General features: G+C 36.9%; 1 protein-coding gene across 18 annotated transcripts in view; it reads right to left on the bottom strand.

The window, feature by feature from the left end:
- LRRFIP2 (LRR binding FLII interacting protein 2) overlaps positions 1-24775 on the bottom strand; it is a 128173-nt gene that overhangs the window by 33165 nt on the left and 70233 nt on the right. For 9 of the 18 annotated variants that reach the window (XM_059939134.1, XM_059939133.1, XM_059939143.1 and 6 more), the window contains 6 exons: positions 23725-23793; positions 21311-21400; positions 15472-15516; positions 13944-14060; positions 11091-11162; positions 6186-6356 (listed from right to left, as the gene is read on the bottom strand). In XM_059939134.1, coding sequence (XP_059795117.1) covers positions 6186-6356; positions 11091-11162; positions 13944-14060; positions 15472-15516; positions 21311-21400; positions 23725-23793 — 564 coding nt within the window. The remainder of the gene's footprint in view (positions 1-6185; positions 6357-11090; positions 11163-13943; positions 14061-15471; positions 15517-21310; positions 21401-23724; positions 23794-24775) is intronic. The other 9 variants (XM_059939139.1, XM_059939144.1, XM_059939142.1 and 6 more) reach the window with 3 other exon arrangements.

Genomic DNA, 24775 nt, shown 5'->3' with positions numbered 1-24775 from the left:
AACCATAATTCAAAAAGAGTCATGTACCACAGTGTTTACTGCAGCTCTATTTACAATAGCCAGGACATGGAAGCAACCTAAGTGTCCATCGACAGAGGAATGGATAAAGATGTGGCACATGTATACAATGGAATATTACTCAGCCACCAAAGAAATGAAACTGAGTTATTTGTAGTGAGGTGCATGGACTTAGAGACTGTCATACAGAGTGAAGTAAGTTAGAAAGAGAGAAACAAATACTGTATGCTAACACATATATATGGAATCTAAAAAAAAAAACAAAAAAAATCGGTTCTGAAGAACATAGGGGCAGGACAGGAATAAAGATGCAGACGTAGAGCATGGACTTGAGGACACGGAGAGGGGGAAGGGTAAGCTGGGATGAAGTGAGAGAGTGGCATGGACATATATATACTACCAAATGTAAAACAGGATATGTAGTATGAAAGAATTATTATTATTAGCTAGTGGGAAGCAGCCACATAGCACAGGGAGATCAGCTCGGTGCTTTGTGACCACCTAGCGGGGTGGGGTAGGAAGGGTGGGAGGGAGATGCAAGAGGGAGGAGATATGGGGATATATGTGTACATATAGCTGATTTACTTTGTCATAAAGCAGAAACTAATACACCATTGTAAAGCAATTATACTCCAATAAATATGTTAAAAAAATTTCCTTAAGGAAGGAAGAAATCAGGATGAAGAGAAAGAGACAAAAGACTGACTTCTTTGAATATATTTTCTTTATTGATTTGATTCAGATCTGTGTAAATAATTCACAAAATTGTAAAACAAAAGTAAATTTAAAAGCAATTCATTGTGGAAGCAACCCAAGTTTCCATCAACAGATGAATGGATAAACAAAATGTGGTACATAAATACAGTGGAATAGTATTCAGGAAGGAAATTCTGACACATGCTATGACATGAATGAATGCTGAGGACATTATGCTAAGTTACATAAACCAGTAACAAAAAGACAAATATTATATGATTCCACTTATATCAGGTACCTAGAAGAGTCAAACTCACAGAGACAGAGAGTAGAATGGTGGTTGTGAGGAGCTGGAGGAGGAGGAATTGGGGAGTTGTTTAATGGGTACAGAGTTTCAGTTTTGCAAGATGAAAAGTTCTGGAGATCTGTTACACAACGATGTGAATAAACATTACTGAAATGTGCACTTTAAAATGGTTAAGATGGTAGATTTTGTCATATGCTTTTACCAGAATTAAAGGTAATTTCATAATAAAAATTTAAAAAGCAATTCCTAAGTATTGAAAATAAAATGTAGTGAACCTAGCTATATACGTCCAGTTAGTAGTATAAGCACAGAGAAACTATTTCAAGTAACTTTTAAAAACAACGGTTGTACTATACATAACCTAGAAGCAAAATAAGAACCAAACAGAAAAAAAAACAAAAAAACTTTTAACTATTTTCAGTAATTATACTGTTGGTGGTAATGTTGGTATTGCTATTCTAGGTATTGTGGGACAAAGCAATGAAAATAGACTATAACATAATTACTAGCGTCCCTAGTGACTCTGAGAACTGGGAGTGGTAGTGTGGGAAGAAGGAGATATACATATATAAGACAGAAGAGGTCAAGTAAAAGCCCTACATCCTGAATATAAACTAGAACTATAAGCATAACATATTTTGACTTTAAAAACAAAAAAAAATACCCCATATACATATTTCCCTGATATAACCACTAAAAAGGTCTATAAACAGTTACCATCTTGGTGGCAAGTACACCCCTAGCACCCACACTGCTCCACTAAAAGAGAACCAGGGCTCCTTGTAATAACAGCTGATTTCAGGTCTGGAGCAGGAAATGTACCAGACGAGTCCAGAACACTTACTTGTGCTAGACAGCAAAGAAGATATCACAACCAATTAGACTCACATCAAAATTAGTTGGGAATCAACCTGAAGATGTTCACATTAGTTAAAGGTGGGACAACCTGAAAATCAATAAGAATAAAAGCTACAATGGATTGAAATCATCAAATGCTTGAATTCTTGCCTTCATAATGATTTTTTAAAAAATAATTGGGCACTATGAGAAGATGCCAAACAACCAGTTCCTTAATTTGAAAACTTATAAACAAAGGAAAAGAATCAAGTTTTTATCTTGCCTTTCCTATGTAAACTGTCTCATTGAGTAATAAGAGATGAGGGGAAATTTCTCTTTAAAGACGGACTTACACTAATAAATAAAGCATAGGAAAGTGAAAAGACAACCCATGGAATGGCAGAAAATATTTGCCAACCATGTATCTGATAAGGAACTTGTATCTAGAATATACAAACTCTAACAATGCAGTAACACAAAGATAATCCAATTTAAAAATGGGCAAAGGATCTGAACAGGCATTTCTCCAAAGAAGATGTACAAAGAGTCAGTAAGCATATCAAAATATACTTGAAATCATTAGTCATCAGGGAGATGCAAAGCAAAACCGCACCTGCTAGAATGGCTAGGAAAAAACTCAGATAAAAACAAGTGTTGGTGAGGATGTGGAGAAATCAGAACCTGCTTACACTTGCATACACTTGCTGGAGGGAATGGTGCAGTCGCTTTGGAAAAGGGTCTGGTTATTCCTCAAATGGTTAAACACAGAGTTGCCATATGACCCAGCAATTCCACTCCTAGGTGTATATGTAAGAGAAAGAAAGACTTATGTCCACACAAGAACTTGTACACAAATGTTTATAGCAGCGTTATTCATCATAGACAAAAAGTGAAAAAACACCAGATGTCCATCAACACATGAATGGATAAACAAAACGTGGTATACCTATACAATGGACTATCGTTAGGTCATAAATAGGAATGAAGTACTGATGCATGCACCATACAGGTGAACTTGAAAATATTAACCAAAGTGAAAGAAGCCAATTATAAAAGACTACAAATTATATGATTCCATTAATATGAAAGTCTAGAAAAGGGAAATCTATAGAGACAGAAAGTAGAATAGTGGTTACTTAGGGCTCAGGGGAGTGAGAGATAGCTAAAGGGTACAGGATTGCTTTCTGACGTGATGAAATATTCTAAAATTGTGGTGATGGTTGAATTTGTCTGTGAAGATACAAAAAAACCACTGAATTGTACACTTAAGATGGATGAAGTGTATGGTATGTGAATTATATCTCAATAAAGCTGTTTTAAAACAATAAAAGAAAATGAAAGAAAACAGTAATGATAAAATTAGAATATCTCATTTTGCAACCCCTAATCCACTAATGGATATAAGTATCCAGCTACAGCATCACAGAGAGAGGTGCCATACATCTGGGCCTCCTGAAGGGTTTAGTCTACTTCTCTATGAAGTAGACTAAACCCGTATTTGATTAAACCTCTAAACCTAACTAACTATTTACAGGAAATACAGAGGAAAAAGGAGCATGGTAAAGAACGACAGTAATGAAACAGCAAAATCCCCAAGACTGTCAGAAACTGTTAAAAGAAAAGCAATCCAGTTTCTTCAACACATAAATTGCAAGGGAAAAAAGGAGGTGATAGGAAACCTATAAATAAAAACAGACTTATAAGACATGACAACTAATTCCAACGTGTGGAACTTATCTAGATCCTGATTGTTTTTTTAAGTGTGAAAAAGAACAATCATTTATGACATTGAGACAACTGAAATTTTAACAATGACAGGATATGTAGTATGAAAGAATTATTATTAATTTTTCAGATGTGAAATGGTCTTGTGGTTATATTTTAAAAAAAGAGAGTCCATGTCATTTAAGTTCATATTAAACTCATATTAAAATGTGGGGTATTTAGGACTTGCTTCAAATAATGTGAGTGGGGGAAGTAGGGCAAAATTGGCCATACATTGATGGTTTGTTAGGGGTAGGTAATGGGTTCAGGAGAGCTTGTTATACTCTTCTTCTTTTTTTTTTTTTTGTATGTTTAAAATCTGCCATAAAAGATTTTATTAAATCTCAGATAAGCTTAAAAAAAAAAAAAAAGGAAGAAAATTCCCTACTATAATGAATAGCTATTAAGAAAAGAATAATACACCTGAGACATTCCTCATCAGGCATTCTGTCCCTGAAGTAGGTACAGAGACAATATTTAAGATGCAGTTACCATAATTCCAGCAGAAAACACTAAAGACATTTTGAAAAATGGTATGAATATCATTCTCTAATCTCACCATCTGCTGCTATAATGAAACATACCAGAGTGCCTGACCTCTTTGTATGTCTCTGAACAGGAACATCTACTGCACGAGGCAATATCTGTTTAGGAGAAGAGAGCTCAGGGTGAAGGTACAGCAGAGAGAGACACGACCACAAAGTCTTCTGCATCGCAGTACCTGAAGCAGATCCCCAGGGTATTAAAAAAAGCATACAGATTTTTCAAATTCAAAAAGCACAAGGTTTAAAAACAAAAACAAATTGAAAAACCACAACTCTGTATACTAAGACATCTCCGCATCTTAGAAAATTATAGGAGGGAAAAATGAAGTTGGTTAAAATAGCTTATCACAGGGACTTTTTTTTATTTTAAAAATGCTCAAGGACATTTGAGAAGATGGAAAGATAAGAACTCGTATTAGGACTGATTATTAAATACTTAGCATGAGATTTTCTTCTAATCTGTTAGAAGCAAAGAGCCAGAAATAGCTATGAAAAATGTGTGGGAAGGCAGAAAAGGAGTCCAAGGACTAAGAAAAGTATGACAGCTCAGACACTCCACAATTAGCCTATGAGATACAGGAAGAATCAAAGAGGAAACATCTATTGTCACCAAATCTTCAATGAGCCACTGTCATCAATATGAAAATACCCAGAGGCCTCTTTGTCACTTTATCTAGACACAAGTTTTCTTACTCTAACTTTTTTGTTAATAGACACTATTTTTTTCCGAGGAGTTTTAGGTTTATGGCAAAATGGAGCAGAAAGTACAGTGTTTCCATATACTCCCACTCCTCTCCCCACCCCTCAGGAACAGCGTTCCCCCACTATTAACATCCCAAACCAGAGTGGTACATTTGTTACAATCAATGAACCTACATTGACACATCATTGTCACCCAAAGCCCATAGTTTACATTAGGGTTCGCTCTCAGTGCTGTACATTCTATGAGTTTTGATAAATGTATAATGTATCTACCATTATACTATGATACAGAATAGTACTGCTGCCCTAAAAATCTCCTGCACTCTGCCTCTTCATCCCTCCTTTCCCCAAACCCACTACAAATACTTCCTAACACTTTTTAAAAGTGACCAAAACAGGCTGGAATGAGCATTTTTGGTCCTCAAGGAAAGAAATCCCTACAGTCTACAGTGATAATGCTGGTCCCTTAGAGGTTATATTAACAGCTTTTCTCCCTTTATTATGTACAAATACAGATTGTTGTTGTTTCTAACAATTCACCAAAGCTCATCTCCTAAATTATTATTATTATTATTTTTAAAACTTTTGCAATGTACTGGCAACTCATTTCTTGACAGTAATATCCACTTGTCCTCTGCTTGGACTGACTAAAACGCTTCTAAAAAACCCAATAAGCTTTTAAGAGAACCCAACTTGTTTTCTGCAGTTGTCAAAAGGCAAATCCAGGCCTTGGGCAGTGGCTTTTATTTTCCATCTGCACATTTTAACAATATAGCTTACAAACCTCTAAAGAAAACATCTGTCGATTTTTGACCCACGTCTCCACACTGCAGTTTTTAAATAACTGGTTAAAGACGTCTCTCCAACCATTTAGAAAACATATTCTCTTGAAAAATGAGAGAAGAGAAAAGAGAAGAAAAGAAAAGAAAAGGGAATAAAATGAACCACCTCAATGAAAGCCTTTGGAGCTTTGTGGAATTCCAGCCAGTTATAGCAGGAAGAAGTAATTCACTGCAATTGTCCCAATTAAGAGATAGAAAATAAAGATAAAATTTGAGCTGTATTCTATTTTCAGAAACTAAAGGAGGTCATAAGCTTCCCCTTATGAAAATAAGTTAAATCTTATAAAAATTAAGAAAGGAAAATATTTCAGGACCTGCAATCTTACGTTCTGTCAATTTCCTTGCACCAATCAGTTGTGATGGAAATATCATTCCCGGGGATGCTGTGCTCTTCCATCAAACCCAGTACTTCTTAAACGGCAGGTTTTAATTTTCTGACCCCAGAGAAAGGCATGATGTAAGATGAGCAATTACCTTTGATTTTTCTTCATTTTCTCTATAAAATTCTGCCATCTGTTCCTCCTGCTCTTCAATAACATCCTTGAGGGTATCTACTTGGTATATCAAATTGTTCTTCTCATTGTCTAACTGTGCATTGGAAACCATGGCTTTCTTGTATTTTTCTTCCACTTCAGACAAAGACTCCTAAATGAAAGTCAAAGTCATCAGCCTAATATCTAAAATATGTTCATTGCCTATATGCCATATAACAGGAAACTATAGCACTGGCACAAACACATGAAGATGCATTTTTGCAAAATAAAAGCAGTTTGGGGAACTCTTTGTTTAGTAACATGCACATAAAACAGGAGGATGACAATAAGCCAAGAGCGCATCATTATAAGCACTTTATGGGCTCTCTGCTATCCAAGAAAACAAATTCAAGCAGCAGTGTAGCCTCTGAAAGATGAAAAGGGGTGCAGACAACATATGAGAGTCATAGTGTAAAAATCATAAAATACAGCATCATTAATGGTTTCAGAAATGTTACTCCTGTAGTTTTTAACAACAGCTATTTGCAACAGAATACAGATACAACAGAAGACAGCCTCTCTTTACTCAAGTAAATTTCATACTTATTTGAATTGCACCACTTCCTGGACCTGTGTTTTCGGTACTTTCTTGGTCTGCATAACATTAATGTAAATGTATAAACATTTTGTCTAGCAACTTCAAATATTAGCCATTTTTAAATAAGTAAGCAATATAAAAACTATTATTTAAGAAAAAAGAGCTACCACTCAATGCCTAAATTTTTATATACTTCAAAGTTTTCTGCCTAAAATAGCTTACAGCCTGTTTCTTAATAACTACATCTATTTGGTAGATTACTACTACCTCGCAGTATTTTTAAAACTAAAAAGAAAAACATTTCACATAGGAAAAGTCATCACTTCTGGAAGTAAATTTTTATTTTATTTTACTTTAAAAAATTTTTGGCCATGCGGCATGCGGGATCTTGGTTCCCCAACCAGGAATTGAATCCACACCCCTGCAGTGGAAGTGCAGAGTCTTAACCACTGGACCGCCAGGGAAATCCCTGGAAATAAAATTTTTAAAATATTAATGCAAATGTTTAACAAACAAAAGATCAGTGATATAGAACTGAGAGTCCAGAATCCTTACATTTATGATCAACTGATATTTGACAAGGGTGCCCAGACAACTCAGTGGGAAAAGAGTAGTTTTTTCAATAAATGGTGTTGGGACAACTGAGATCCACATGCAAGCAAATAAAGTTGGACTCTTACTTCACACCAAACACAAAAATTAACTCAAAATGGATCAGAGACCTAAATTAAAAGCTAAAACTATAAAACCCTTCCCAAAAAACACAGGAGTAAATCTTCATGACTTTGGAGTGGGCAATGGTTTCTCAGATACGATACCAAAGTATCAATGAAAGAAAAAGTAGACTTTATCAAAATCAAAAATTTTATGCTACAAACAATACCAAGAAGGTAAAAAGATGACCCACAAAATGGGAGAAAATATTTGTAAATCTTACATCTGATAAGAAACTTGTATCCAGAATATATAAAGAACACTTAGAAATCAATAATTAAAAGACACATCATTCGATTTTAAAATGGGCAAGGATATGACCAGATATTCCTCCAAAGATGGTGTACAAATGGACAATAAGAATACAAAAACTTTCTTAATATAATTAGTGATTAGGGAAATGCACATCAAAACCATAATGAGATACTACTTCAGATCTACTAGGATGGCTATAATCAAAAAACGAGAAACAAGGTAAGTGCTGGTGAGGATATGAAAAAACTAGACTCCTCATACATTGCTGGGAAGAAGGTAAAATACTGCAGCTGCTTTGGAAAACAGGTTGGCAGTACTTCAAAATGTTAAACATCGAGTTACCATATGACCCAACAATTCTACTGCTAGGTAATCTACCCAAGAGAAATGAAAAGATATGTCTATACAAAAAGCTGTACACAAATGTTTACAGCAGCATTATTCATAATAGCCCCAAACTGGAAACAATCCAAATGCCTATCAACTCACAAATGGATAAACAAAATGTAGTAAATCCATATAGTGGAACACTACTCAGCCATTTTATACACACACACACACACACACACACACACACACACGTATGTATATATATGTACATATATGTATACACACACATGTATACATATGTGTGTGTATACGTATATATACACACACATACTGATGCGTGTTATAACACGGATGAATCTTGAAAACATTATGTTAAGTAAAAAGCCAATCACGAAAGACAACACAGACTAGTGGTTACCCAGGGCTAGGTGCAGGAGTGGGAGTGGAGGAGTGGGAAACATCTGCTGATTAGTATGGGGTTTCTTTTTGGGGTAGTGAAAATGTTCTAAAATTGGTGATGGTTGCACAATTCTGTGACTATGCAAAAAACCCCACTGAATTGTACACTTTAAATGGGTAAATTTTATGGTATGTGATTTATATCTCAATAAAGATACACACAAACACATATGCATACACAAACACATATGCATACACTTAATAATTCTTCACAACCCAGGACTGTATTAACAGGCAAGATTTATATTATGATTGAGAACAAATACACCCAAAATAAAGAACATAAGCCCAGTTAACTGTATAATGGTTCAAATACAGTAGGTAACTTAACACAATGCAGAATTTAGAATGATTCTGATCCATCTCAGAGACTAATAGCAAAAAAAAAGAGTCCTCCTCACAACTCAGTCCCATACAAAATGGGGCATGACTGCATGAACACCAGAATCTAAGACAGTTCAAGCAGTAGCTGCAAGGACACAATATATAACACAATAAAATTGACATAAAATGTATGGAGTGTACTTTTTCCTTTAAACCAAAGACCACAGAAGACTATTTTAAACTTAAGTGTCAAGGTAGTTTGTTGTTGTTGTTTTGGCCACACGGCTTGCAGGGTCTTAGTTCCCCAACCAGGGACTGAACCCTCAGCAGTGAAAGCTCGGAGTCCTACCACTGGACCGCCAGCAAACTCCCTCAAGGTGGTTTGAATGATTTGAATCTAGCTCACACAGTGACACCCATAAGAAATGAGTTCTACTTAAACGTGTCCAGGGCAGCGACGCTCAGCGTAGGTGCTGGCTAGAAGCAGCAGCGTCATCTGGGACCTGGGGCTAAAAACGCAAATTTCCAACCACCCCATCCTAGACCTACTGAATGAGAAAATCTGGGAGCAGAGCCCAGCAACCTGTGTTAACAAGACCCAGGTGACTGCGGAGGGAGGGTAGAGGGGGGAAAAAGCACCTCAAAGGCAGACATACTTAAGAATAATGTCATAAGCAATGACCGAGCATCCTTTTTAAATAGAATATAGATACATCACACCACCATGCTTTGACCACCAACCAGATAATTTTTTAAAAGATTTTTTCTTCCATTTAAAAGAGTCATTTCAAGGATTAACATAATTTGAAGTCAAGTTCAATTATACACTAACCATGAATTAAGAAAAGGGGACTTATCTGTTCAGGGTCTCAAATAAGGTTAATCTGTTTTTTGTATCCTTCAAAAAATGAAATAAATGGTAGATCTAAAAGGTAAGGGGAAAATGTTTAAAATAAAATAAAAAACGAGTAAGAATGCCTTTGAATCACTTGCTTTCCTGATACATTATGTTACGTATGAGACTTTAAAATGAATGTATTTATTGAATGTACTGGATTTGTTCCATTGATCTAAGATATTTCCAAGTCATATCTCTAAAGCCTTAAAAGGGGGATTAAATCCTGAAGATGAGAGCAGTAAGACGAACTGAGCACATCAGCTCACTAACTCTGGGATCCTCCTGATGTTTACCGACAACCACACACTGCTGTTGACAGCGTCCAGGCTTCCCGGGGGCGCCCTCCATACGCCTTCCCACCCTTTCTGGTCCTGTGCCTTCTGGACCATAATCACCTGCATGAAGTTTCTGGCTGGTAGCTGGGCTAAGTCCAATCATGCTGGACGGCTGAGCAAAGCCTTGACCATTAGGTCTACACTGCGTCCTTTGCGCATATCCTGAGTCACCTTTCTGAATGCCTTGCTTACGCATTTTTAGAGGCCTGGTGTGTATTTCTATTTCAAATAGGGACCCACATGTATTCAGAGAAACTTACAGTAATTCATAATATTAGGTTTGAACTTCATAAGAAAACATAGGGAAGAGCATGATCATCAAGTGCCATTTACAACTAAAATGTCTGCCTCACACGGACACTTCTAGTGAAAACTGGTAGCCATCCTCGATTGGAAAAAATAAGGCCCATTTAAATTTACCTCCAAGTTCTTTAAGGCACCGAATCTGTGTAGCCCTTTTTGATCTGTGTGTAAAAAAATCAAAACAAAAAGAAAACACAGTCCTCACGCTTCAGGGTCCTTCCTCCAGAAGGAATATTTATAATAATGCTCTTTCTCTTAGATGCTTCTTCCTTCTACTCCTAATACTAACTGAATTTGGTGACAGAAACAGGCAATGCTCTTTCATTTAGCTTGGAAGAATTTTAAGGTCTAATTCTCAATAAAAAATATTCTTAGAACACTTTTTAGGTTTTTGCCCAACTCAATTCTGTAAGGCTAAGACACAAGGGATACGTAAGTATTTTATAAGGTTTAAAAACTGTAAGGCATAATAGCTTTTCCTGAATATTCCAAAAACTACAGTACACATTTAAACATAAGCAGAGATTGGAAGTTCGTCTTTCCTATGCATTGCAGGTTAAGCACATGCTTGAAAGACAAACACTGTTAGTAAAGCTATGTGCAGTGGGGTTAATAGAATTTGTGAAACCACCATTACCAACACTTCTGCGTACAGAGAACATGCTTGGGCTGCAGAATGGGCCCTGATACCTTTAGTTCCTTAAGCCCCTGCATGTATCTCCCTTCTACATCCTGTATCTGGTCCTTAAGGTCATAGATATCCTGCAGGACATAGGAATGAACCATTGCATAAAACCACACACAAAGTCTCAAAGCATTCAGATGAAAATGTGTATTACTTTTGCATATTCCAGACTAAAAGCAGAGAAACTGAGGTACACAAACATAACTGCCACTGCAAACTGCTAAAAGGGGCAAACAGGCAGGTGATGGTGGGGCTGGGGAAGGCCTGGAGTAATCAATCTAACATATCAAATACTTCCTTGACATTAACTCTTGCGGAAAAAACATTAGCAAATGGGGCTGGGGCTGTGTACAAAAGCTATATAAGTTATAACATTTTTTAACATACAATTTAAAAAACTGTATCAATCATTCAAATAATTTTTAGCATAACACTCCACCGAGAACTAGTAAAGTATGTAGCAAATTAATTATAAGCTGAAGATTTTACTGAGTCATGCAGAAGTTTTTAAAAATGTAAAACTAGATATGAACAAAGTTGTCCTTCAATGACTTGGTTACTGACCACAATTAATTTGGGAGAAAGATAAGTAAAGGGAGGGGTATTAAACAAATATTTTAAACACAATGTCAAATGAGAGAGTCTATCCTGAGGATATTATTTAAATGATGAGAAAAGCCTTTGCTCCGAATGTTACCATAATCCTTATAAGAAAAGTGAAGCAGGTCAAATTTTAAATGGAAAATATTGTTTCCCTTGTACCTGACCTTGCTACCTGAGGTCTATTCTGGATGGTTGATTTAGGGGGGAAATAATTGCTACAGGGCCCTGAACATAACTGTACAATTACAGGCAGGATCAATTATCAAAGGCCCATTACACAGAGTTTCTGTATTACATTTCCCCTGCCCCCTTAATTCCCTCCTTGGTAGGTTTGCCTTTTACTCATTGGTTCATTCGACAGACATTTATCAAGTGCCTATTAGGAGCCAAATGCTAGGATACAAAAATCTCATTTCCTTCAAGTAGGTTCTCTCAAAGAAGAAATACAAGTAAACAGTGAGCGCAAGCTAAGTCTGAGGCTGGAATGCCCCATCCTTTTGTCCCACTAGAAAATAGGACCTAAAGGCAAGAGTTAAGCTTATTCAACTTTGCACCCTTGTGCTTACGCCTGGTACTTAGGAAGAGTTCAATAACACTGACCCCTTCAAAGTCAGAGCCAGGCTGACCTGGGCCTCCTTCTGCAGTGCCACTGCCGCTGTTCCAAACCTCCTCGCCCTCTCCTAACCCTCAGCCCACTTTTACGAGCTGCCCATTTCACAAGCCAGACTCCTGCTCCTACCCCGCCCATGATCTTACTCAGTCCCTCCCTCCTCCTCTACTGCGTCAGTGGGAAGGGGCGGCCACCTTCCATCCCTCTGATCCCTGGACATTCCTCGCACCCACTCGGGCACTTTCTCAGTCAGCTACCCCTTCTCCTTCCTTAACCTTCATAGTCTCTCTCTACTGGCTCAATCCAACCAATGAAAACAACAACTAATGCTGCCTTTAGAAGAACACAAAAACCTCTTAACTTCCTCTCCCTCTCTACTGACCAAACAACTTCCATTCTCCAATACTCTCTTCAGAGCACGCTGCCTACGTTTTCTCCCATCACAGTTTTGACTTGCTCATCTCATCCCCATTGTTCAACCACAGGGTAACTCTTCTCCTTGCCTCCAATGCTTCTTCCAGTCTGTGGTCAATCTTTAGGAATGCAAGTCAGATAGTACTGCTCTGCTATTTAATACCCCATAGTTGTCAGGGTAAATCTGAATTCCTGCCACACAAGGTGCTTTGTGATATGGCCCATCACTACTTCTCCAGCCTTCTCTCTCACCCACTACGAATCCTCACTTCTCATCCTACCCTCTGGCAACTTTGCTATACAGATAATCTTGTGGTTCTCTGAATTTAACTATCTGAGAAAGCCTTCACCCTTCAGCTTCTTTGCCTGGTTAATTTTTATTCTTCCTTCACCCCTTGTCTCCTCCGAAAAGCCTTTTTTTTTTTTTATGTCTTCTTCTAGTCTAATTTAGATGATGCTTCTCTGAATTCCCTTAACAGCCCTATTCTTGCTACTACCATGGCATCACACCACCTGGTTTTACTGGTTTATATCCATTTGTCTTCCCTATGAAACAGCGAACTCCTTAAGTCCAAAGTGTGCTTTACTGCCTGACTCTGTGGGGCCAAGTGCTCAACAATGCTGAACGAATGAATAAATGCAATTTTTATTACTGCCCTTCCCTCATTCCTCAAAAAGAGCATGTTCAGCAAATAGACATTCAAATACATTTTGAAAGGGTTATTAATAAGAATGGAGACTCAACTAATGGGTTAAATGAGCTTACATTACTCAGGTATTTCTGTCATCCCAAATATTATTATACTTGTCTTATCATGAAACACTGAGAGATAACTGTATTCAGGCAGCCAAATAACACCATAACAGCTCAAAAGACTAATAATTCCCCAAATCTGGTTCCTTGTACATCCACATATTTTCCACTTAAAATATGGCCAATTATTTGAGATAATTACTTTTATATACATTAGAAAGTTTTTTTGGCATTTGTAAATTAGCAGAACTCATTCCAATATCATCAAATGTTCAGGAAAGAGAATGGAAGAATTAACTAATCTCCTTCCCTTCAGACCCTAGTCACATTCTTGAACTGCACTACCAATTTTTTTTAAAGAACTCATACCATACTTTTTTCTTCCTACCAAGACACATTAAATGTTAAATAGTTCCAGTAGACTACAAAGAAGCCAAAAAATTGTTTATAAAAAGCAAACCAAAAATCGCGGTTTACCCGCAATTCACTTAATGAGGTGTCTGGATCTATTAAGCTGCTGGTGTCCCCGCTTCCTCGTCTGGATGAGTTTCCACTTAGAGGGGTTGTTGCTGAGGCAGAATTTCGAGATGAAGGCTAGAGAAAAAGAAATATGGCACTTTTAAGTCTTGTTTCTTTAAAACTATATTTGCTGTGGAAACTAAAAGTGGGCCAGGGTGGTGGGGAGAGATCTAACACAGTGTGGACAAGAAGTTACCGAATGCAATCTACAGGCAATTTAGACTGGCTTTGGGGAGAGGGTACCCAGAGACAGGCCCAGGCATACTAAGCACAACTGTGTGCGCTTGCTTTATTGGAATCTAGAGTTCATAATAACTAAGAAGGAAATGGTTCGTGTGAGAGTTGTCTGTTTTCTAAGTTTATCTTTGTTGTATTGTAAACAGCACTGGGGTGAGTACATCAGCTTGAATTTAAACAGTTTTAGAATGTTATAGTTGGTATGCTAATTAGCAGTCCTCCTATTTAGTTCCTGAAGCTGCTTCTTTAGAATCTTTTCTTTTCCTAATACTTTGCTGATAAAGTTGGAGATAACTATTTGCAGCTGACAGCAACAATACCGTGTATCACTATGAATTTAGACTGCTCTTCCCACAGTGAATTTAAATGCGACATCATGCTACTGAATTAATAAATGGCAGGGATTTGTGCTATTCAATACAGCAGCCAACTAGCCACATGCAGTGACTGAGCACTTGGAATGTGGTTAGTCCAAATTGAGAATTTTTTTTTAGGTGTAAAATACACATCAGATTTCGAAGGCTTAGTGTGGAAAAAAGAATGTAAAATATTTCATTAATAAGTTTTCATATTGATTATGTTTAAATATTTTGGACATTTGGGTTAAATAAAATATATTATTTGTATTAATTTTATCTGTTTCTTTTTACTATTTTAGTGTGGCTGCTAGAAAATTTAAACTTACATATGTGGTTTACATTTGTGGCTTGCACTGTATTTCTGCTGGATAGAACTGGTACACCTTTTGGGGGCATAGCACAAAATTAATCCTGATAATTTCCCTAAGATGACTTTCTAAAAATATTTCTAGAAGAAATATTTTTAGAGACTTTTTAAACACAAAGCAACTCTTAGAAAGGAGTTATTTTATTGTACTTTGAAGAATTATTTATCTATAATAGGAAAAAAACAAAACTCTCAGAGTTTGTCACCACCATTCCTAAAGACACTTCTTCATTTTTAGTGTTTAATGGCTTCTTCTAAGGATTAAATTCTAGAGGAATGAAAATCAAAAGAGCAGCCAAAAGTTTAAGAGGTGACATTCAAGGAAATAAAATGCAGTGTCTTTTCTCTTCCCAGTGCTTCACATGATTCAACCACAGAGGAATTTGGGGGTCAAGGACAGGAAGTAGATGAAGAGAGGAAGAGTAGCTCCATCAGTCAAACTGTTGTAAAATCAAGAATAAAATAGTAGACAGTAAGTTATTGACCTTGAGAACTTAATTTCCTTAGGAATTTAGATACTCACCCTTGTGTAATTTTCAGCATATTGTTTGTCAGATTTTTCATCCAACTAGAAAAGAACAGAGATAAAAATCAGAAAAGATGCTTAGCATTTTGATTTTTTTACGGGGAAAAAAAAGAAGTGACCTCATTTGAGTTCTCCAAGTTCAATCGATATTTGGAACCTAAAAGCAAACATACTAAAACTGAAATAAAAGTTGGGACACATAAAACAAGACGTTAAGAACTTTAATTCTTATCTAAGGAAGACATGGAGTAAGCAAGCTGTCCTTATGAAAAAATTTAGAACTTTTACACAGATTTTCTTTTCATGGTATTTGAAACATATTAAAGAAAACTATATATAAACTTAAATTTTATCATTGTGAAAGTTAACACACACACACACAAAAGTGTATACATCAAAAAGAAAATTCTGATAAAATCAAAAGCCAAAAAACTTTATTATCTTAGCATTACTGACACAGGACACACAGATTAAGAGTAGCACACTTAGCCAAAAAAGTTCAGATTGGACTAGAGCATGTAAAATATATCATCAAAAAAATTTCCCCACAGCACTAAGGAATTGGTTGTCTGGTTTTTGTTTTTGCTTTTTAAGTAATACATGCTCACGTATCTAAAAAAAAGAAAAAAACAGCACAAAGGGTATGCAAAGTAAGCCTCTCTCTAGAGGTACACCATACCCGGATCTTCAAGGGCAACCTACACCCAGTCTTTAAAAAATTCTAACAGTAGTGGCCCAAATACATTCCATATCTTCTTTTTCCCCTTACCATGTTTCAGAGATCAGAGAAAGTACTTTATTTTTCTTCATGGCATTTATCACTCCCTGACCCCATGATATTTATTAACTTATTTATTAATAAACAAACTTACTTATTGTCTGATCTCTCTCTCTTTAATGTAAGCTCTATGTCTGTATGTTCTTTTCTGTATTCCTAACACCAAGAATAGCACCTGGGGCTTCCCTGGTGGCACAGTGGTTAAGAATCTGCCTGCCAATGCAGGGGACACAGGTTCGAGCCCTGGTCTGGGAAGATACCACATGGCGCGGAGCAACTAACCCCACGTGCCACAACTACTGAGTCTGCACTCTAGAGCCTGCGAGCCGAAACTACTGAAGCCTGTGTGCCTAGAGCCTGTGCTCCGCAACAAGAGAAGCCACCACAATGAGAAAGCACGTGCACCGCAACGAAGAGCAGCCCCTGCTCACCGCAAATAAAGCCCGCGCGCAGCAATAAAGACCCAACACAGCCAAAAATAAATAAATAAATTTTAAAAAAAGAACAGCACCTGGCATACAGGACTCAAAATTTGTTGGATGAATGAATAAATGAATTATATCCCATATGTACTTATAGACTTACCTCATTTATTTTAACAGCTGCATAGTAACCTATTATCTGGACATACCATAATTGAGTTATCCTATCTTCTACAGATAGGCCTTACGGTTGTTTTAGTTGGTGTTTCAAGAAGGGAAGTACCTAAAAGGTTTAGTCTAAAACCCTGACTTTATAGCTGAGGAAAGAGAAATTCAGAGGTGAAAGATCTTGCTGAAGCATGCGTAACTACTAAATGTCAGAGCTGAATCCAGACCTCAGTTTTGTGAATTTTTCGTAGTTTTTACCTGTATATACTGTCCCAATTACCACTGGAGGAAAAAAGTCACAGAAAAATTTAACTAAATGAAAATATACCCAGACTCCAACTCCCAGACCAACCCTCCCAGCCCAATCTAGAGAAGAGATTTGAAAACCTTCCTTAGTTAATTATTAAAACACAAAATGTCATTATTTCTGGCTCAGTTCAGATCACTTCACTCTAGCTTCCTCATATTTGGCAGTTTTTTCTGTTTTTTTTCAATACCCACATTTATTTGTGTTCATTTTCTGTCTCAGTAAACACCTTTTATTATAAGTACCAAATCAGAATATAAATACTATCTCAGACTTCAAATTTTTTTGCTACTTCTTACTGTAATACTTAAAAAAAAAAGAACTGATTTTAGTTCATTTTGACTTCTTTAAACCACATATGAAATGTTTTAAAACAGGCGATGACAATAGTTTTTAATATTGGCAGTTATTGCCATAAAAAGGAATTATCTTCCTCACATCTATACTAGTAAAATATATTGCCTAATATTTAATGTGTTATTCCTCAGAGTGAAAGAAATACCATATCTAAATAAACTGACTTATTTTCCTTAGAGTATCTTCCAACTCTCTTCTACTAATGAGTTAAAGAGAAAAACAAGCAGCATTCAGAAACATTCTTCCAGGTCCATTTGAAATCCTGTCTCTTATCCCACTCTCACACAAATGACCCCCAAACCCACCCATTTTTTAATAGACAGTCACCTGAGAATAATCGTACATTTCAGAGGCTGCATCGCTGACCCAGTCCACTGCAGGATTGATTCTGTTGCTTTCGCTATCTCCTGACAGATCCTAACTCCCGCACCTGCCCAAGTTGATCATGTGCCAAACTTCAGGAATTGTGGAGGTAGCAAAAATGCCTAGAGCAGCCCCGCTGCAGGGACTTGGCCAGGGACTCTTCAGTGCTCACTTCTCAGGCTCGTGCTGAGTTATGTGCAGCCTTCCGTTCAGACGAAAAGCTAGTTGAAACCTGGTACTCTAAAAGCGCTGGGAGGTCTACATAGCTGCATTGCAACGATAAGCTAGTGTTCAAAATGATGACCAAAAGAGTCTGCCAGATCCTCAAAAGGCTCTTAAGTGGAATAAGATATAATCATGTTTAATATACTAAGGTATAAAAGAGGGAAATGTTGGTAAAAGGGTACAAACTTTCAGCTAGAAGATCAATAAGGTCTGAGGATGTAATGTAAAACATGGTGACTACAGCTGATTTTTAAAAATTGTTACGTATGATTAACATGGAAAAAATAAATACGCAATAATATGAAAAATCAGAAAACAAAGGCTATATGTACTATATAGTCATATTTTTGTAAAACAAGCAAATTAAACTGAGATAGAGAAAAATACGGAAAATAAGTCATCAAATTGCTTTAAAAAAAAGTGGCTAAACAAAATGGTAGACTACAATATAAAACAACAACAACAAAACAGAAAGCAAGGCTTTTTTCCTTAGTAAAGCCCTCAGGACTTGCTCATGAATACTGACTACAGCCTACTATTCTCAAAAACTTTCAAGTAAATATTATGCCATTACACTCCTAAATAATTAAATAGGTAATTTTCCAATCAAGAAAAGGGTTCCCTTGATAGCTGGAAATGGAAAGTTTGCTGACAGGCTCGTATCAATAATATTTCATATTCGTATTAATGCACAAAGAAGAGCACATGATGGCAAACTTTATTGCTTCTTTTAAGAATTTCAAATTATCGACTCGCAAAGTCTTAAATATCATCTTTTCCATATTTCAGTGATAAATGCCTTTGCCTTATTTATGTCTGGGAAATCTGAAAATGCTTTGCTCTTGACATTAGAGTATAGATTGTTTCTCTTTAAATCTACACTCCTTGATTATTTGTTGAAATTAGTACATGAGAAATATTTCTTAGAATACATATCTTGTCAAATCTTTGAAACTCTTGGTTTCTTCTTAAAAGAAAGGTATTTCTTATTCTCTGATTAAGAGGCCCTTTGACCTCCGTTTCAGCAAATGGCTATTTTGACAGATAATTTTATCCTACTAAAATGGTAAAATACAATTTGAACCTTTTTGAGTGGAAACAGAATTTTAGTTGTGAACACATTGTTTTTTTTGGCTGTGTTGGGTCTTCGTTGCTACGCACGGGCTTTCTCTAGTTGCGGTGAGCGGGGGCTCCTCTTTGCTGCGGTGCGCGGGCTTCTCATTGCGGTGGCTTCTCTTGATGCAGAGCACGGGCTCTAGGTGCACGGGCTTCCGTAGCTGTGGCTCGCGGGCTCTAGAGAGCAGGCTCAGTAGTTGTGGCGCACGGGCTTAGTTGCTCCGTGGCATGTGGGATCTTTCCCGGACCAGGACTCAAACCCGTGTCCCCTGCATTGGCAGGCAGACTCTTAACCACTGCGCCACCAGGGAAGCCCCGTGAACACATTTTAATACCATCATTTGAAAGAGTTGTTTAGAAATAAAGATGTATTTTATTCCAAATTTTTTTGCTCTAGAAAGGGGCCCAACATATATTTTAGGCTTTGCCAAGAGGTAAAATTAAGAATATTATATAGGTACTTAGATAACCATTAAAAAACAAAAAACAAAGAAAACTTTGGCTGGTAGTCTATAAAATAACAGGGGGCTGGCCGGATTTGCCAACCACTGCTCTAGAGAAGCTTGTGCTTATGTTATAAGGTATACAGCATGATTCGATATACATATACACAGCCTATATACATGTATATCAAATCATTATGCTATACACCTTAAATATGTATACTTCTTATTAAAATATGTAGATAAATCAAAATAACTACCTGACAAAAGAGAAGAGTTTTATTTAATTAGTAGAGGCAGTGGAAGACTAAAAATAACCGTCAACCTTTTCACTCCTGTGTAGTTACTAAAATAAATTGCCAAGAAATAAACGTAAGGAGGACATAGCCAGTAATTCAGACATCACATTAGATGCTAAAAGAATTCAAAGTTTTTAAGAGAAAAGGTGTACACAATAAATTAAATTGTTTACATCTGTGAAAAAACAGGTTACTAAGCAAATTAATAAAATGGGCAATATTTCAAGGGAAGGACTTGGGAGCCAGTCTTCTAACTTTGTGTGCAGAGAGACTGTTGATGTGACCAAGGTCAAGATGGGACTGTTGCTCAGCCAGCCAGCTTTGAGCGCCAACAATCTGGAATACTTAAGGACAACACTCAGAATTGTTTTCTAGGATTAGTCATTCAGAAATAGCTATTTAAATACAATCGGTGATGTGCTAAATATAAATAATTCTCTCTTCATTAAAAAACTGTCTAATTTTTTGTTAAGAAGCCCTGCCTCAACTGCTTCAAAGCGCTTGATAATTAGGACAGCGTTGGTCCAAGGGCAAACAACACTAATGCCAGTTACGGAGAGACGCCACAGACAGAAAATCAGGCTGTTACATACATCAGGCAGGTAGACATCTGCAGGTCTGGGTTCCTTCATTAAGGTAAATGCCTCAAGGCATTTCTACTGGACAGTCTTTCCTAAATTCAGTTCCCAATGAATGTGAAAGCAATGGATAGGCATTTCTTCAAAACAATGCCATAATCCAAATGTTCAAAATCTATTCAGATTCTTCCCAGTTACTATAAATTAGTGACTCTTTGCTAAGTAGTATATTTTATTGTCCAACCTTCAAAGTTTACCTAAAAATTTATAGATTCTCCAAAATGAAAAGGGAAGAAAAATTTTAAGACTGATCAGGAATATCTAAATATGGGCTAGGTATCAGATGGTTTTAAGGAGTTATTTTTCATTTCATTAGGTATGATAATGGCACAGTAAATAAAGAAAAAAGTTCTCAACTAGAGACGCATACTGAACTATTTATTGGGAAATGGCATGATGTATGGGATTTGCTTTAAAGTACTTCAGGAAAAAAAGGAGGGAAAGGGGAAGAAATAGATGAAACAAAATTGGCAAAATATTGATAATTGTTGGAGCTGCTGATGGGTTCTATGGGGGAAAATTTCCACAGGAAAAATGTTTTAAAAAATCAGAACGTATCAATATATACATTTCAAAACAAAACAAATAACTGTATTTTATGCTAGTGTGCTGAAATAAATATTTCCTAGGCAGTAAATTAAGTTCCTAATTTTAAAATAGCTATTTTGTTAGCTGTTAGTCACAAGTCTGAGACCGTGAATCCCCATGCGCTGCACTCACGCTGGTCAGATCTGGGATGCTGACATCATCCACGTCGGAGACCACGCTCCCCCTACGATTGGAGCGACTAAAATAATCAGCTGCAGAAACCTTTCAGTCAGGAAAAAAAATGAGATGCTTTAAAAGTTAAGAAGAGAGACAAGAAAAAGATAAGAACATTGGCATATAGGGGGAAATTTTTTTTTTTTTTTTGGTGTGTGATAAAGTATCATGAAATGAAATGAGGAAACTGCTATGATTTACCTACTCAAGAAGGTGAGAAAGAAATGTAAAGGGTTCCTAAATGACATCACAGCTCCCTAAAATAAGCTCTTATTATTCATCGTAGCTAGAGTTCTATGCTATAGAGATCATCCATGTACTGCCTGAGAACCAGCATCACCCTCACCATCAGGGATTCCAGGATAGCATTTACCTAACGCCTCTACTATATTTCACAAATGTATAATGCATTATAGCTATCAGCTCTGTTACGCACATATATCCTGAATGCAGAACTATCTGCAGAGTATTTACTGTGCCTTTTACCAATTTCCACAGTTCCCTCTTTTTCATATTCCTCAGGACCGAGAACTGTAGAACAAAATAATGAAAGAACTACACTGGCCTCTTTCTGGTTCCCCAAACATACCCAGTCTCTTCCCACCTTAGCCGTTGGCACTGGCCTAGGAAGCTCTCCTCCCAGCTCTTCAAGCAGTTCAACTCTCAGCTCAAAGGTCAACTCCCTTGGCGAAGCCTTCTCTGATCACTCCATCCAAGGGATCTCTCTCTCTCTCTCTCTCTCTGTCTCTCTCTCTCTCTCTCTCACACACACACACACACCACTCAATGTCTTCTATAATATCACCTGCTTTTTCTCTTCACAGTCCCCGGGTTTACTTTCTCTTTTTTGTTCCTATCTTTATCAGTTTATTTTCTATTTCTTTCACCAGGATATAAGCTCCATGAAGTCAGAAATCTGGTCTATGTGGCTTACCACATTATTACCAGCACTTAACATGGTCCCTCACATATAACAGGTACTCCCTCCATACACATTTGTTGAATTAATAAATAATGAATATCTTTTACCTCACTCATCAGCTGTCCTTTACCTCAGCTCTGTCTGATTACCTTACTCAAAAACTCTGCTCTTCCAGAAAGGAATCTGCAAGCCCATCCACAGAGATGCCTTCCTTAAGGCTTACAGATATGAAGTTTTGCTAAGAGCTGAGATAATCAAGCAATAGTATTCTTGTTCACAGTAATACAACTTAGATTTACATAGAATAATATAACGGTACCCACTATCTCAGAATTTTGATAGTTATTTTCTAGATAGTAATTCATTTAATCCATATATTAAGCCTACCTACAAAGATAGTCATTACATGCCCATCGTACAAATAAAGAAATCGCTATTAACACAACTAACAGGTTGGAGAAATGGTTCAAGCCCAGGCATCATTATTTCAGAGCCCCTGCCCTTTCCACTCCATCACTTTCTGGGGTGCTTTCGGTGTCATGGACTGTTCTTTCTCCTGCAGCTCTGAGTATGAGCATTAACTGGCTTGCCAAGGGACCACAACTGTCTTAATTAGATCACTGGATTTCTGGCAACAAAGCTCACAAACTCTTGCTGTTCCCCTTTTCTATGTAAACTTTGGGTTTACAATCTTTCATAAAACATGACTTGTATTAAATGGCCTTCTATTTTCTTAAAGGAATTATAGCCTCTTAGTTATTGGGCTCTTTTGTTTTAGCTCTAAGCTGACACACCATCCTCACCAATGTAATTTTCGAATCAATTTTTAAGTATAGCAAAAATGTCATCAGCTCTCTAAAATTTCTTGCTTCATCAAAAGAATAACCTGAAATTATATAATTTGTATTCTAACATAGCTATTTGTTACCTCTATAATTGTAACTCTAGTTGAATTCTAAGACCAAAATTTTAAAATTTTGCCCACAGCAACTCAAAGTATTCGTGGGCCTTAAAAGATGTATAAACTATGGTTAAATTTAAATACATAGCGAAGAAAACAACTAATTAATGGCAGCATGATTTCTAATCCATAGTAATGAGTTTTAAACAATGTGGAGGCATTAATTTTGCTTGAGAAATTTTTTGGTTTTGGTGAATTGTGCACATACATGCACGCGCATAAAATAGCAACAAAAAACTAAGAGTGAAAATCTGTCAAGTACACAATGACTAGCACATAAGAGGTGTCACTAGGAAAGCTTACATAGCCCACTAAGAAAACGTAGTCTCAGGAATACATTTCTGAAGGCAAATTATTCATATAAACTAAATTTGAAGAAAACGCTCATTTTGTCAAGTGCAAATTTCATTTTCCAACAGATTTCACGTGATCACACAGTGTTGCAATTTTAAAACTCATCGTATGTGTTTGCATGCAAATCACGCTCACCACACTCTCCCTTCGCCCACGGCTGGCACGACCAGAAGAAGCAATGCTTGCAGTGTCATCGTCGATAAACTATAGATATTAAAAGCAGATAATGAACAAGATGCAATTTCACTACAGGTCTTCCCTGACTGAAGGCACATGAGGTAAGGCTTTGGGAAGCACACAAACACTCTCCATGAGCATAATAATTAGCACCATCTATTGTGCACCGTTAAACCAAAAAGCTGTTTCAAGGCATAATGAACGATCATTAAAAACCAAAAGATATTTCCAAAAAGCACAAAGAATAAAATAGTACTTCATCTTTTATTTACATTAAATGAAAGAAAAGGGGGCGGGGCATGACTCAACTGGCCGAAACCAGCCAGGGACTCCATGCTTTTTAAACCTCTAGGCCCTTTGGGGTCCTATCAGGGGTCAATAAATACACTTAATGTTTCAGTTTGGGAGCGAAAATAAAAGAATCTTCTTAAGTGAAATAATATAAGTCAAAGACAGAATTTCCTACCGGCAAGGACACTGAAATGATGATTCTTATTGTCCTTTATTCATTCCTATGCAGCAGGTGGAGATATTTCTAATATCACCACTCAGTTTACTTCCTCTTTCACCAGCAGTGGAAGACTCACCTTCAATATATGTAGGTTGCCTCCATTCTGACATCACTAAGAAACCATTCTGGCATCACTGGGATAATACCTCTGAGCCCAACTTGCAAATGAAAGAGCATTTAGCCAGCACACAAGGACAAGATTCTACACTTGACTGAAAATACTACCATAATTTTGTTTGCAAGGGACCATCACAGTTGGGACACTAAAAATGCTACCAGGCCCAAGAATTGCCAAGTGGAATTTTATTACCCCGTGGGTTAAAAGTAAACTTCCTCCTTATGTGAAAAACATCCCTGTAATAACTTTTTGTTAGCTGTTAGAGTAGAATTCTTGATAAGTGCCACTTGGAAATGGCAGAAGAACTGAGCCAAACATATATGTAGAAGGAAGTCCATATATCTCACCTGTTCACTCCACAGAGTAACCTATGTTGACCA

Source organism: Balaenoptera ricei, chromosome 11, assembly GCF_028023285.1.
Source record: "Balaenoptera ricei isolate mBalRic1 chromosome 11, mBalRic1.hap2, whole genome shotgun sequence".
Taxonomy (NCBI): Eukaryota; Metazoa; Chordata; class Mammalia; order Artiodactyla; family Balaenopteridae; genus Balaenoptera; species Balaenoptera ricei.
Note: the sequence above shows the minus strand (reverse complement) of the source record. Positions and strands in the feature narration are given on the sequence as shown.